Consider the following 12,723-nt stretch of genomic DNA (forward strand, 5'->3'; position numbering starts at 1 on the left):
AATAATTAATTTTCTGATACGTGTTATTACAGTATTTTGCCCTACACGCTAGTACACATACGTTAACGTATATTATATGTTATGGAGCACTGGATTATGTAGGACACGGCGAAGTATATACAAAAGTTCTGATTACTTTGAAATATTACTGTTCACTTAAATACATAAAATAGTTAAATTGGGTCGCCAAATTTATAGTTAGTTTCAAATTAAAATAGGCTATAAATTTCAGGGTAGTTCACAAGATCAGTTGCATAAGACCACTGGCTTACCTCGAGTCTTAGGGACAGAACTATGTTTGTGTATACTAATTTTAATTTTACGTATTTCAAAATACTGTTAAGTTCATTTAGTAACCAATTACGATTTATAATGTTTAGATTTGATATGTATTTGTCATTATATTATAATTATCTTTTTATTATATCCTATCGTAAATTGACGATCGCATCCTAATCAGTTGAATATTCGTGAAAAATGTACGTCCTTATCGTTAAATGTACATAGTCAAGCCTGTATTATTGTATCTTACTGCTGAGAACGTATCGTTTTCGTTAAAATGTCTTCCTTTTTTGTTGGATTTATGTTCAAAATGTGCGTCCTTTTTATTGATTGTCAAGGTCAAGGTCAGAGGTGAAGACCAGAGGTCAAAGGTCAAGGGTCAAGGTCATTTAAGATGGCCACCGGGACGTCAAAATCCACAGACCGAATCCCGGCACCGGCACCACAATCCTGAAACCTGGCGCTGGAGGAACTATTATAAATATCTACTACTTTTAAGATTCCATACTTCGCGCTGGTTTCTACGGTAGTGCCGTAGTGACAAGTTATTTTCTTACAAGGATGTTTTAACTCAACGTTTTCTTCGGTTTTAATTAGGACTACTGCTCTAAAATTCCTTACTTCAATGATGTATTTTTTAAAGAGTATATATCCATCTAAAATAATGTACTTTCATAACGGAGAAATAAATTAAAAATCTATCCAGTATTTTTTGAATTTTCTTGTTTCGATCAAAATCACTCTGTGTCTTTTTAATTTTGGTATATATTTATCTGAAAATTACGTTATTCCAATATACGAACAATATTTCTTTGTTTATTTCTACAGTCAAGCTTTTGGGTTTGTCCACACTATTAAAATTTATCAGTGATCTATGTAAGGGAGATAGAAGTTACTAAAAAAATTTCTAACGATTCGTAACTTTGTGAATAGGATATACTTTTTCGGGAATGGATGCTTTTGATTTCAATGTTAACAGCAATAACACTTAGTGTCACTAGTAACTGTGAAAATTAGCAACTGAAATAATATGTAGGAAATTATATGGATTTATGTGAAGCTATAACACTTATCTTAACTTTTTATTAGAACATATATTAAATTTTAAAAATAAGAATCACATCAAAAAAAGGTGAGCAAGACTTTCAGTATTTGCCAGTGATGTGTAAACATCTAACCTCTATAACAAGCAAACTGGTGCGTTCTTATGTTGTTAATGTTGCAAATAAATAAATAACACTTAAAATAAACATGAAATTAAACAACGAATTGTTGAAGATATTGCTGAGAGTGATAAATAAATAGATAAATAAAATAGAAGCTTTTTAAAAATCACAATTTTTGGATGCGTATCACACACATACTTTCTGCGCTCGCCGCTACAATTCGCTGCCAGAGAATCGTACACGTTGCTTGCCACCATAAAACGCTCATATCAATTATCAGCTCGAAACAACCTGGAAATTTGAACTAATAGAAGTGGCTCTGATAAAGCTCAGGATTTAAACCTGTTCTTCAACAAGGAATTTTATTAAAAATTCTATCCATCTTGTTTAAATTCTCTGAAGAGTTAAAACTATAAATTTTCCGCACACGTTAAAAGTTATACTTTAATGGCATACTAAACTATTAACCTGAAACATTTTAAAGCCCATATTTAGACACTAACTATATTTTTGTATTTTTTTATTCCGTAAAAGACAAATCAGTATATAAATACTTGTTCGAACAACCCTTAACTTTATACAGCTGATTCAACGTTATTATTATATGATTGTATTATAATGTTAAAAATAAATTTAAAAACTCCAGTGACAATATTTGTACCACTTGAAGTTACCAAGCGCACGCTCTACCGCTGTGCTACAAAACATATTGTAAATTTAGGAGAGTATAAGTTGTATTCATTGTAATACCAGTTTTCTTAAGTATTGTAAAACTTGTGATTACTTTTTCATGTGACTACTTTAGTTTACCACACTTATTCCAGAGTAGTATCACTTCATAAAGTTTTATTTGGCTCACCAATACGTTTGGTACGTCTCCTAATGTTTATGAAAGTGACTATATACGAATTTATGTTTTTAACACGTGGGTCCGTCATCTTTGTGGCACATTTCCGTTCATAGACTTCCGTTCCATTTTCACGAAATTACTCCTAACAAAAGCCCTATATCGAGATATAATGTTCACACTTTAATAAACGCAGTGTTCTTGATAGTTGGATCTCGCTATACATTACATCTAATACCGTCATTCGGCTTCTGTGTTCCGTTATTAACAGAATAAGCAGTCACGCGAAAGGTAGAAGATAACTGTTTTTTCTGAAGACATGTTTCAAGGGTTTGTGTACCCTTCAAGATTATTTATGTAGGTCCATGTTCAAAATAAGTGGTAAGAGTATCCGAATAATTACAAAGATGTAAGTAAGTTTACGGAGATATTTGAATAAATTGTAATCAGTGTTCTTCGTTAATTAAATGTGAAAATTTTTAATAGTATAGCAGCTTCCCCCACTTCAAATTTAGAATAAATTTGATAACGTGAATTCAGTAGCACGTTCCGTTGTGAATATGTGAAGCGCCCTTTCGTTCAACTGGTTTATCTTTTCGCGAGCCCATCCTCCACAGCGAAAGCTTTCTTTTACGCGCGTGAGGACGCATTTCTGCGAAGCAGAGCTCCGCTCGTGGTAGGCCTGGTTGGCGCGGAAACGGGCCTCCGACGGAATCCCACCAGCAAATAATGTTGGACAATGCCTGGCGAGTCCTATCGATTTCCGCGTCCCTTTGTGGGCCTGGCCTTGCGGGAAATATGGGCCACGCATTACCACCCTTCACCACTCCTTTCACCCCGGGAAACTCCGTCCCACCACAAACGCCTCCTGCTCATTTCATTTTTTATTTCTTTTTTTTTTTGAGCGGCACTCTGTCCTCCTTCCCCTACGAAATCCCCGCGCTTATGCAACCGCCCCCGCCCCCAAGCGCCACTTTCCCCATTTCATCCTGTCGGGTCGGCACGCAGACGAGCCATCCATCATCCCCCCTCCGTTTTCAGGGGGATACGCGATGACCCCGAGGACTCGTGTGATCCCCGCCCCCTCATGCCTCCGCCCATGATCGCCGACGGCCGATCACGAACGTCCTCGTCGACCGCACCTCACATCCGCGGTGCCATCCCCGAAATGCCCAGCCCTCGGACCGTCAAATTACATTCGGGTGGGAATCCTCTCGCCCGGTTCGCATTCTCGTCATGCCCCGCCGTCGTCCCGACAGCGCTTGGACACCGAGAGAGAGAGAGAGAGAGAGAGAGAGAGAGAGAGAGAAAGAGCGAGAAGGGGGTTGAGGAGAAGCTGTTTTTTTTTCTTCCTTTCTCCCGAACGCAAATGTTACGTGTCGTTTCATCCCAGCCTGTGGCTTGACGTGGGTCCGCATTGAGGGCTGTCCCCGTGATAGAAGACCTTCCGTTGGACGTTCCCCGCGGCGGTTCGCCCCCGTGCGTATCCCGTCCTTCTTTCTGCACAATCTTCCTCTTGGGCAAGGCGAAGACGAGGGAAAGCGATAAAAGTGTCTCTTGGGAACATGCTTCGCGTATTACTTTGCAGCATGCAGTCGTGTTGTTGATGAAGGAGGAGGGGGGGGAGGCAAGTAATTTGGCGAGAAATTATGGACATGTGCGCATCTGCAAAGCGCTGCTGTCTGGTTCTCCACCACGACACGCATTATACCCTGCAAAGTTGTGATCAGTCACAATTCTCTCCAAATTGAGAGTTCAAGACATCGTTCTTTTTTGTCTTTCGGTTTTTTCAGGAAGAGTTGATGGCAATGAGTTACTCGAACTTTTTCGGAGGCTGAATAGGAATTTTGACAGTTTAGGTGTGAGTATATTTTATATTGGCCTACAAATATAAATGGTTAAATGTTACATAGTTTAATATTAATTTCATTTTTTTATTCACGCCACTTTGTGCTCCACTGCTGCAATATATGCTAATTTATAGAAACTTAATAAAAAAATTAAAACCTGTTGATTTGCATTTCGCCATTCAACAGTACATACCCTAAAATATATAGCAAAAGCAGAGATAAAGAGACAGTACTCACTATACAAACTGTACATGCGTTTTATTTGTAGAGAAAGAAAAATAATTCTCCAGCGTATTCATGGGTTCTTGAAAATCTAAGGCATTGAAGGGACTGATGGAAGGACTAAGAAAGGAGTGAAATCCACCAAGTAATTGGCAAAGTAATATGCTATACTATCAAATTTAATTCCATATTTTAATTTGAGTACAATAAGCAAAAAAGTTAAACAAGAATTGACATAAAATTATTGAATGGACTAATTATCACAGCATTTCAGAATAGCCTAGAAGAATCCGGTAGAGTATTTAACACGATTGTCTGATAAAACACCAACCTCGATTTTGGCAGACTCTCTGATTCATACAGTAATTTATATACTCAGGAGGCGTTGGTCACAAATATTCGTGCAACCAAATGTGTTTTGATTACTAAGGTTAATGCAACCGGTACTGGCAAGTTTAAATGTAACTAATTTTATTTTTTAAGTAATACATTCAGTGAAATAGGCTGCGAGAAGGTTCTAAGAAAAAAATCTACGAATTTGGTTCGTATAATGAGCAGTAAAATATATTTTGCCCTTTATTGGAAAGTCTTCAGGAAGGAGAACAGCTGTTGTTGTGTAATGGCGTAGCATCATAGTTCATCAAAGGTGCATCAAAACTCGAGGCTGAAAGTTGATTGCATCAACCGTTGTCCATTATCTAATGTTTCTTAGCACTATTTATAATTACATTATGAGACATTTGATACCAAGAAATGATAGCTTCTCCTAACTGGAACACGATTCTGAAATGCATACTGCGAGTAGGCGGTAGACGTGAGTGTTGTCGATTTTCCCTCCTGTGGGGCGTCTCGTGGCATTCTCTAATACTATCGACAAGCCACGGGCACTCGCTACAACCAGAGTGTCATTTTGCAAGACTCCCACATGAGAGGCTATATCCATTAAACACAGCGTCTGCGGATGGTTTCATTTAACCAGTTCATTCATCTGGCCAGTGATTGTAGCCTCGTGCACAGGATCTTAGAAATTGACGATATGTTGTCATGAGCGAGGAAGTGTGGTCCAACTACCGCCTACGGTTTGTAGTTAGTATATGAGAATACCTGAATGAGGCCCACAGGCGGGATAACTCGAAATTTCTACCGCCAAACCCAAGTCGTCATCATGCGGACCCGTGTGTAGTTATATATATATATATAAAGTGTATTTATTTACATACATATATACATATATGTAACAATTCGAGAACCATATTGGTGTGCCAAATAAAAATTAAGTAGCAAAACTATTATTGAATAAATACTGTTAACTTAACTATAGCAATGAGTAATTACAACTTTAAAAATACATTAGAAATCTGGCATCAATACATTGATCAGATCCCTTAGAATTATGAAATAGAAGTAACATGAACTTTTGAAGCTGATTTCATAAACTAAGCGATTTTTTTATAACTGTGATAGTCAACACAAAGTCTTACACACAGAAAAAATATTATTAAACAAGTAAGCTTAGTACTATTGATACGGTCAACTTGCCATTTGAGCCACGAAACCCTAACGCGATGTATCCTTTTAAGGAATTATTGAAGTTTAGTTATATTAAAAATTTTGCTAAAAATATGATTTTTAAAGGAACATTGGTTGATGACAACAGGAGTAAGTTAAAACGAGCTGGGTACAGTCAAAACAATTCGAAGTTAAACAATTAAAAACATTAGTATAATGGGTTTTTGTTATTTGATTATAATTAGGTTTATCTAATTAATAAAACTCTAACACTGACTGACAGACAACGCATAGTCTACACCGGTGGACCTGGAGATTTCCTTGAGTTCCCTAAGGTGAACTAAGGAATAATTTTTTGAAATTCCATTACCTAAAGGTTTGATAAGGGGTGGTAAAGTTTGTATGAAGTGAAATATCACTCAATGACACACTCATCAAAATTCTCAGGAACGTTAGTATTTATAGACTTGAAATTTGACATATATATTTCTTTTGCTACATAGACATCCGATAAGAAAGGATTTAACGAAAATCAGCTCCCAAGGGTTGTTTAACCTGGACAACGTTGAGTAGTTCAGCTAGTTTCAAATAAATACGAACAAAAGTAACAGGTAAGTACAATGAAATTATGTCATATTGTCTGTTACACTAACATGGCGCAAGCAACTCGTGTTTTCATGAAAGGCAGCATCAGAGATTCCGTAGAAATCTTGAAACTGTCCGGGAGGTCCAAAAAAAAAAACCCTACCATAACTTAAGATTTACTTTTCAAGGATCATTTACAGAGGTCTTTAGAAAAATCCTTAATCACAAGTAGCAAATGCAATTTGTATTATAATCATTGACTAGAATACATGTGAAGTAATTTAACTATAAACTTACGAGGTTAAATCTTGAACATAAATAATCTTTCCTTAAATAGCTCAACCTGAAGTTTTAAATTTAATATAGTTCAATAAGTTGAATTAAATTTCAAGCTTAAGTTAGAGTGCATTAAACACTAAAGGTTTTTCGGTAAATAATTAAATTTATAACGTAAAAATCAAAAATTTCCCGGAAAATTAGGGTGAAAATCTTTGATACGCAAACTAATGACTGCTAACATAGTCTTTCTTTCTTGATACGCCAGGTTGTGGAATGGTCGAACGAATCAAATATTATTTCGCAGATAGTTTCACATCGATTGCAATCATCAAATGAAAGTAATCTTTGGTAAAGGCTGCATCGTGATGGGACACATCTTTGCTGTCAAAAAAAAAACATTTTTATGTTGAGAGCCACCACTTTGTTTGGACTTATTTCACTGTGTCTTATTAAACGACAGATAGTTCGATGGTACTGCTACTCTATCGAATACAAACTATACTACATATATATTTATTCAACATATGGTTCTTCTGTCGTCAAAAGTTGCAACCAAACTAAGAATTATCATCTGTTCAAAATTAACTCCAAGACTGAAAGTAAAATTACCACCCATACCAGCAGCGTATATTAATACTGGAATATAAATTCAATAGCTAACATAAAAAATATTTATCATAACTTTATATAATATGCAGAAATAGTAAAAATATTAAAAAAAATGTAATAATACTGTTTCGCAGTTATAATTGAAAGCAATAAAAACCTCCATACAACAAGACAGCAAATAAACATGTTGAAATTGTAATTCACATTTTATATTCCTCCAGAGAAAACTACTACTAGCACTGGCAATTTTTCTGCGTTATTTTCAAGGAATTATTTATTGTCTTCATGTAGGTAATATCGTATTGTAGTTATTTTGTTTTGACAGATTATGAAAATGGAAAATATTATATAAGCCTGTTCCATGTTGGCTGAAACTTTTAAGTAGCAACAAGTTTTAGAGCAATATTTTTAATGTGAAATACAAATTTATCTCAGTCTAATGCTTTTCTAGTGTACCTCCATACAAAAAAATATTAAAAAATATTTTTTAAATTTGTTTATTATTCTTAATATTTATAACAGAGTATGGTTTAAGATAACTTAAATCTCAATTAAAACAAATATAGTGATTGCTTAAAATCCAAGAAGCCAAGATAACGTTTCCGTTTCTGCCCAAAATGATATTAGACGTCAATGAATTGATTTCCTATCTTAACAGAAAGTAAAAATTATCTTGAAACTATGCAAATTAACTTGTTTTTAAATTGGTTATAACTTAAACCTTTCGTGTATCCTTATTTAGGATATTTTATTAAAGAGAGTGTAACTTACCCGTAAATATTTTGGCTGTTCAGACAGAACCTCCAGCAGCATTTGCAAATTTATAACCATGTTCTACATGCACGCTAAAATCGATTTAAAGAATCTCTACTTTGATATAATGGGAAAGTTTAGTCTGATTTCAAACCATAGACATCAGTTAAAAGCTATGAGGCCAGGAAATTATCCAGTCCTAAATTCTTTAGAAGTTTGTACATTATATATATTTCTATTAAAACCATCTGTATTGGTGTACAGCCTTTTTTTTTAATAGCTGTATTGTTACGGATCTTTTGAATGTGGTTTATTATTATTAATCAGAAAAAAATCAGATTCCTGCAAAAACATAAAACAATTTACAAATATTTACTAAACAGTGCCGAAGATGAAACTTTCTACCTCAATTTATAGTTATGATTGATTCTCTGATACAGACGAACACATGGATAATATATGCCGTCCCATTAAATCTGCCTGAATATCCTTGGAAAACTGACTAAAAGAGACGTCAGTTGTTATTTACATTCTCACACACGAATGAATTGTGTTCAAAGATCTTCGTATATATTCCTCGAAGCCTTTAAAAATGAGTTTAATGAAGGACTTTGAAAAGACACCCACATTCGGTTAGAGGTCATCATCACTTGTTCCAACCTAATGCTTTACATCCACCCTGCTTGCCTTTACGAAGTATCGCCATTTATGTATGGTAAGAAAAAAGGTTATGCCATATTGCAATGCATTATGGCGTTTTGGTGTAGCTCAATTAAACCATGCTACATAATTTGATATTCCTTGTCTAAACTCAATTTTAAATTATGTTGTTTCAGTCATTTGGGGCGTAGGCTACTAGGAATGTAAGTTATTTATTTTATAAATCAATTCCTGCTAATGTATATAAAATAAATAACAATACAATTATTAATCTCAAATAATATTATTGACACTAAATTATAAGTTTGTAAAAATGTCATAATATTTATCTTCCTCTTAAATTAATTTTCTCTAATTTATTATTTTACGCCCAGTAGGAAACTTATAATTCTCTACATGACAGTGTTCGTCAGAACTTCTACTTTAGTACTTGTACAAAAAAAATCCCATGCCTGACTGAAGTTGAAACCAATTTTAAGGCATTGGCAGTAAGAGAGAATTATACACTGAGTCAATCATGTGTGCCAACTTTTCAAATAAAATATATATCAGTAACTTCATTTATGTCCGTCACGTCTAGAAAGCTATTATTAATGCTGCAAAAATGAATTTTGTTTTGCGAAATATATATATATATATGTATATATATATATATATATATAATTTCAAAATTAAAATGAGGTCTCGTTCCAGGTATTTTAAAAACCTTAAACTCTCTTAATTTATCTGTTGGTTTGACGATATTTAAGTATGTATTTGTTCTTAAAGTTGTATGTGCAGGATCGGTTGTGGATAACGGTTCATTATAACTATGATAAATTGCAAATACTCGTAGAGAACTTATCAAGTCTAGTCTAAGTATGCACCAACATATTTTATTATTTACGTTTTGTGTCAGTAAGAAAGTAGCCTACGCTGTATGAAAATTCTTATGCAAAAAGTTGATTTATTATATTTGCTGATAGTTTTAACAAGCTCCTCACCACCATCAATACTGTCAAGTGTTACATTGTTTGTTACCTACAAAATGTTTCTTGTAACCAAATGAAAGATTTTTTTAAAATTTAAAGTTTAATATTTTCTTATGCAGATCTGAAGGCAGTAACCATTGCATTTTGTTGTCAAAGGTTAGCGGAACATAAACCAGCGAGACAGTAATTGCTTGCGCGCGTTCCAGGAGAAGAACGCCATCTTGTTTCTCCAGCATTCTTTACCGCAAAACTCTTGTAGACTTGCAGATCTTATTTTTGGTTGGAGTTGTTTTGCATTTCTGAATTTATGCTCTCTGGTGGAAAAAGTGTGGTGGTTGGGGTGGGGGGGGGGGGGGGATTTCGGTGTTCTTTGCGCCTCGCGAGTGCACGCGTTTCGCATTTTCCCTGCGTAATGTTTCGCGACATTTTATCCTCCGAGTTATATAAAGAGGGAGATTAACATCTTGGCCGCTGTGAAGAGCCCGACCGCCGCAGGAATACATTACATCTGGGTTGTTTATTCTTTCAGTCGTTAAAGTATCTTATCTGGAAAAGTTTCTCAACCACTCATTTGCAACGGGAAGATATGACTTAGCAACTTTATACCAAATGAAGAGAGCTCTTTTCATTTTGTTTCCTTCTCCAAACAATAGTGATCTTACTTTTGAAACTATAATTTGTAAAAATAATAAACTGTGAAACGGGTGGGTTTTGATGACGATTAGGTTTATTATACTTAAAATAAAATACGGCGCTTGGAGATTAATGCCTGTATTATTTGTATACCTGTTGTTTGTAACTTTTTTATTTGGGATATTGATTCTTTAACGTAAGTGGATTTGCATTTTAATGTAAGCGCCAGTTAAAAACGTTAATTAAGCTGTAGTTACTAGAAACTGGCCATTGCCATTAAATTTAAAATTCCTTGCCAGTATAATGGAATGAATTCATACAAATTTCTAAATATTAACCAAGTAATTATTTTTAAAATGTACAACTAGAAAACAAAACATTATTTGACAAAACTAAACTGACCTAACTTTGAGATTCATGCTTCAACTTAATGATAAGGTTATCAGCTAAAGCCTTATATTTTAAGAAACCTAATAAGAGTAATGCATAAGTAAAGATTGTTTTAATTTTTCCGCTTTAAAGTACACCAAGTCTTGGAAAAAAAAAAAAATATAGATATCACCATTTATTTCCACGTGTATTTTTCATTTGTGTCAAATAAATAATACATATAAATCACAATTGAATGAAGGAATAAACGATGGCTTGAAGTCTCGACAAAATCGTAATTTGGGACAACAAATGGGTTCTAAGAGGAAAAGTTTCTGTTTCAGTGGGTTGCGGAAACTAGAATACCCCGAGAATACACACTGCCGCACGGCACGGTCCACAAAGACTCCTTCTTCGGGTACTGTCAGCACACGGGAAATGAAACCGAATCGGATATTAACAGTCGGAACTGTCGTGTGTGATCAAAGACGGTGGACTGATCAGTCGAAACTGATGGACTGACAAACTGGGGGCTTCCCATCAAATCGGACTGCACCCAGTCCGAACTGCCGTGTGTGGGAACAGCGTCTCGCCAGTCCAAAATGTCAGTCGAAACAATCAGTCATCAGTCCATCAGCCAAGAGTCTTGGCAGACATATTTGTGTTTATTCTTTGGTTGGTTTGCTTTTTTTATTTATTTTTAACTAGAAGTGTAAATGAAATTGCATCATACGAAGTTCTATCCATACAGCAAGAACAACCGCAAGAATTATCGTGTGTGGACTTCAGGTCTGTTCAAACTGTCAGTTCGGAATGTTCGGTGCAAACCGAGCACCCGAACGGATCGTGTGTGGGGGCTACAACTTTATCTTAATTTTTCTGCAATATTATGTTGCGATTATCCCTCAATCTCATAGTTGCCCTCTGCACGACCAGAAGATTGCGCGCCAGTTCAGATACGAGACACCATACCCGAAGAACCAGCGAGAGTCGCACTTATCATCCCACCTAAACTAACACAAATACTCCTTTGACCAGGCGGGCCCCTTAACGAAAATTGTTGATCAGACTTCTACTAGCTTTGTGTTAATATATTTTGTTTTTCAAATGGTTTGACAGCAAACTTGTTGTCATTATCGTCGGTTTCAAACCGCTCAAGTCCGCGTGTTCGTTCTCGTGTTGCAGAGAATGGCAGCGCGCGCCACCTGAGCCGCCATCTTGTGTTGCTGTCAGCGGCGGCGATAGCAGCTCTCACGACGTGGCCCCGCTGCTGAGACGCGAGGTGAGTTGGAGCATGGAGGTATTAGTACCTATGTGGAGTGGGTGTTTGTTCTGAAGTTGAAGCAAATTTTGTAGGCGACAACAGGGGGTGGCCACGTCTGCATACTTACATTTTAGGTTTTGGAAGCCGTTTTTCTTCTTCAGCTAACTGTTGCGCCATATTGATTAGATACCTAGAACATTGGCTGACGTGTAGCGTTTGCAGTGTGGAAACAGTTTAAAATTACTATTTTCTTTGAAAGTTACAGATTTTAACGACGGATATTATAATTCATACTTTCTAACCATCGTCAGAAGTGATCAAACACCATTTCCGCGATGTTTTGGGTGAAACAACATGACGATGGTGAGGTTAAAAAGTGACTTCATCTACCTCACAGCATGCCGACTCCTGAAAATTCTTCACTCCATATACGACAAAATAGGAAACTCAGGCCTGTTAAAATGGGCAAAGCACACGACGCGCTACTACAGCGATCCTAGCTACGTGATCTGTAAGCATACGCGTGAGATTAAAAATTGTGTACGTTTTAATGGATGACTCATGCTCTGGACCTTTGACTTACGAACGATTCTTCTCTAAGAGAACAAAAATTCTTGAACTGAAAATATTCGTACTCTCCCAAGTTCTGAAAATGTTTTCATGCTTAGTAGATTACATGAATAAATATAAAATAAAAACAATTCAAGTAAAATGAAAACTAAAG

At 35.7% G+C, this 12,723-nt stretch overlaps 1 protein-coding gene across 1 annotated transcript in view; it reads left to right on the top strand.

Moving 5' to 3' along the window:
• LOC134530706 (uncharacterized) overlaps positions 1-12,723 on the top strand; it is a 466,998-nt gene that overhangs the window by 425,924 nt on the left and 28,351 nt on the right. The window contains exon 6 of the mRNA XM_063365805.1: positions 11,921-12,017. Coding sequence (XP_063221875.1) covers positions 11,921-12,009 — 89 coding nt within the window. The 3' untranslated portion in view covers positions 12,010-12,017. The remainder of the gene's footprint in view (positions 1-11,920; positions 12,018-12,723) is intronic.

The sequence above is a fragment of the Bacillus rossius genome, chromosome 3 (assembly GCF_032445375.1).
Source record: "Bacillus rossius redtenbacheri isolate Brsri chromosome 3, Brsri_v3, whole genome shotgun sequence".
Lineage (NCBI taxonomy): Eukaryota > Metazoa > Arthropoda > Insecta > Phasmatodea > Bacillidae > Bacillus > Bacillus rossius.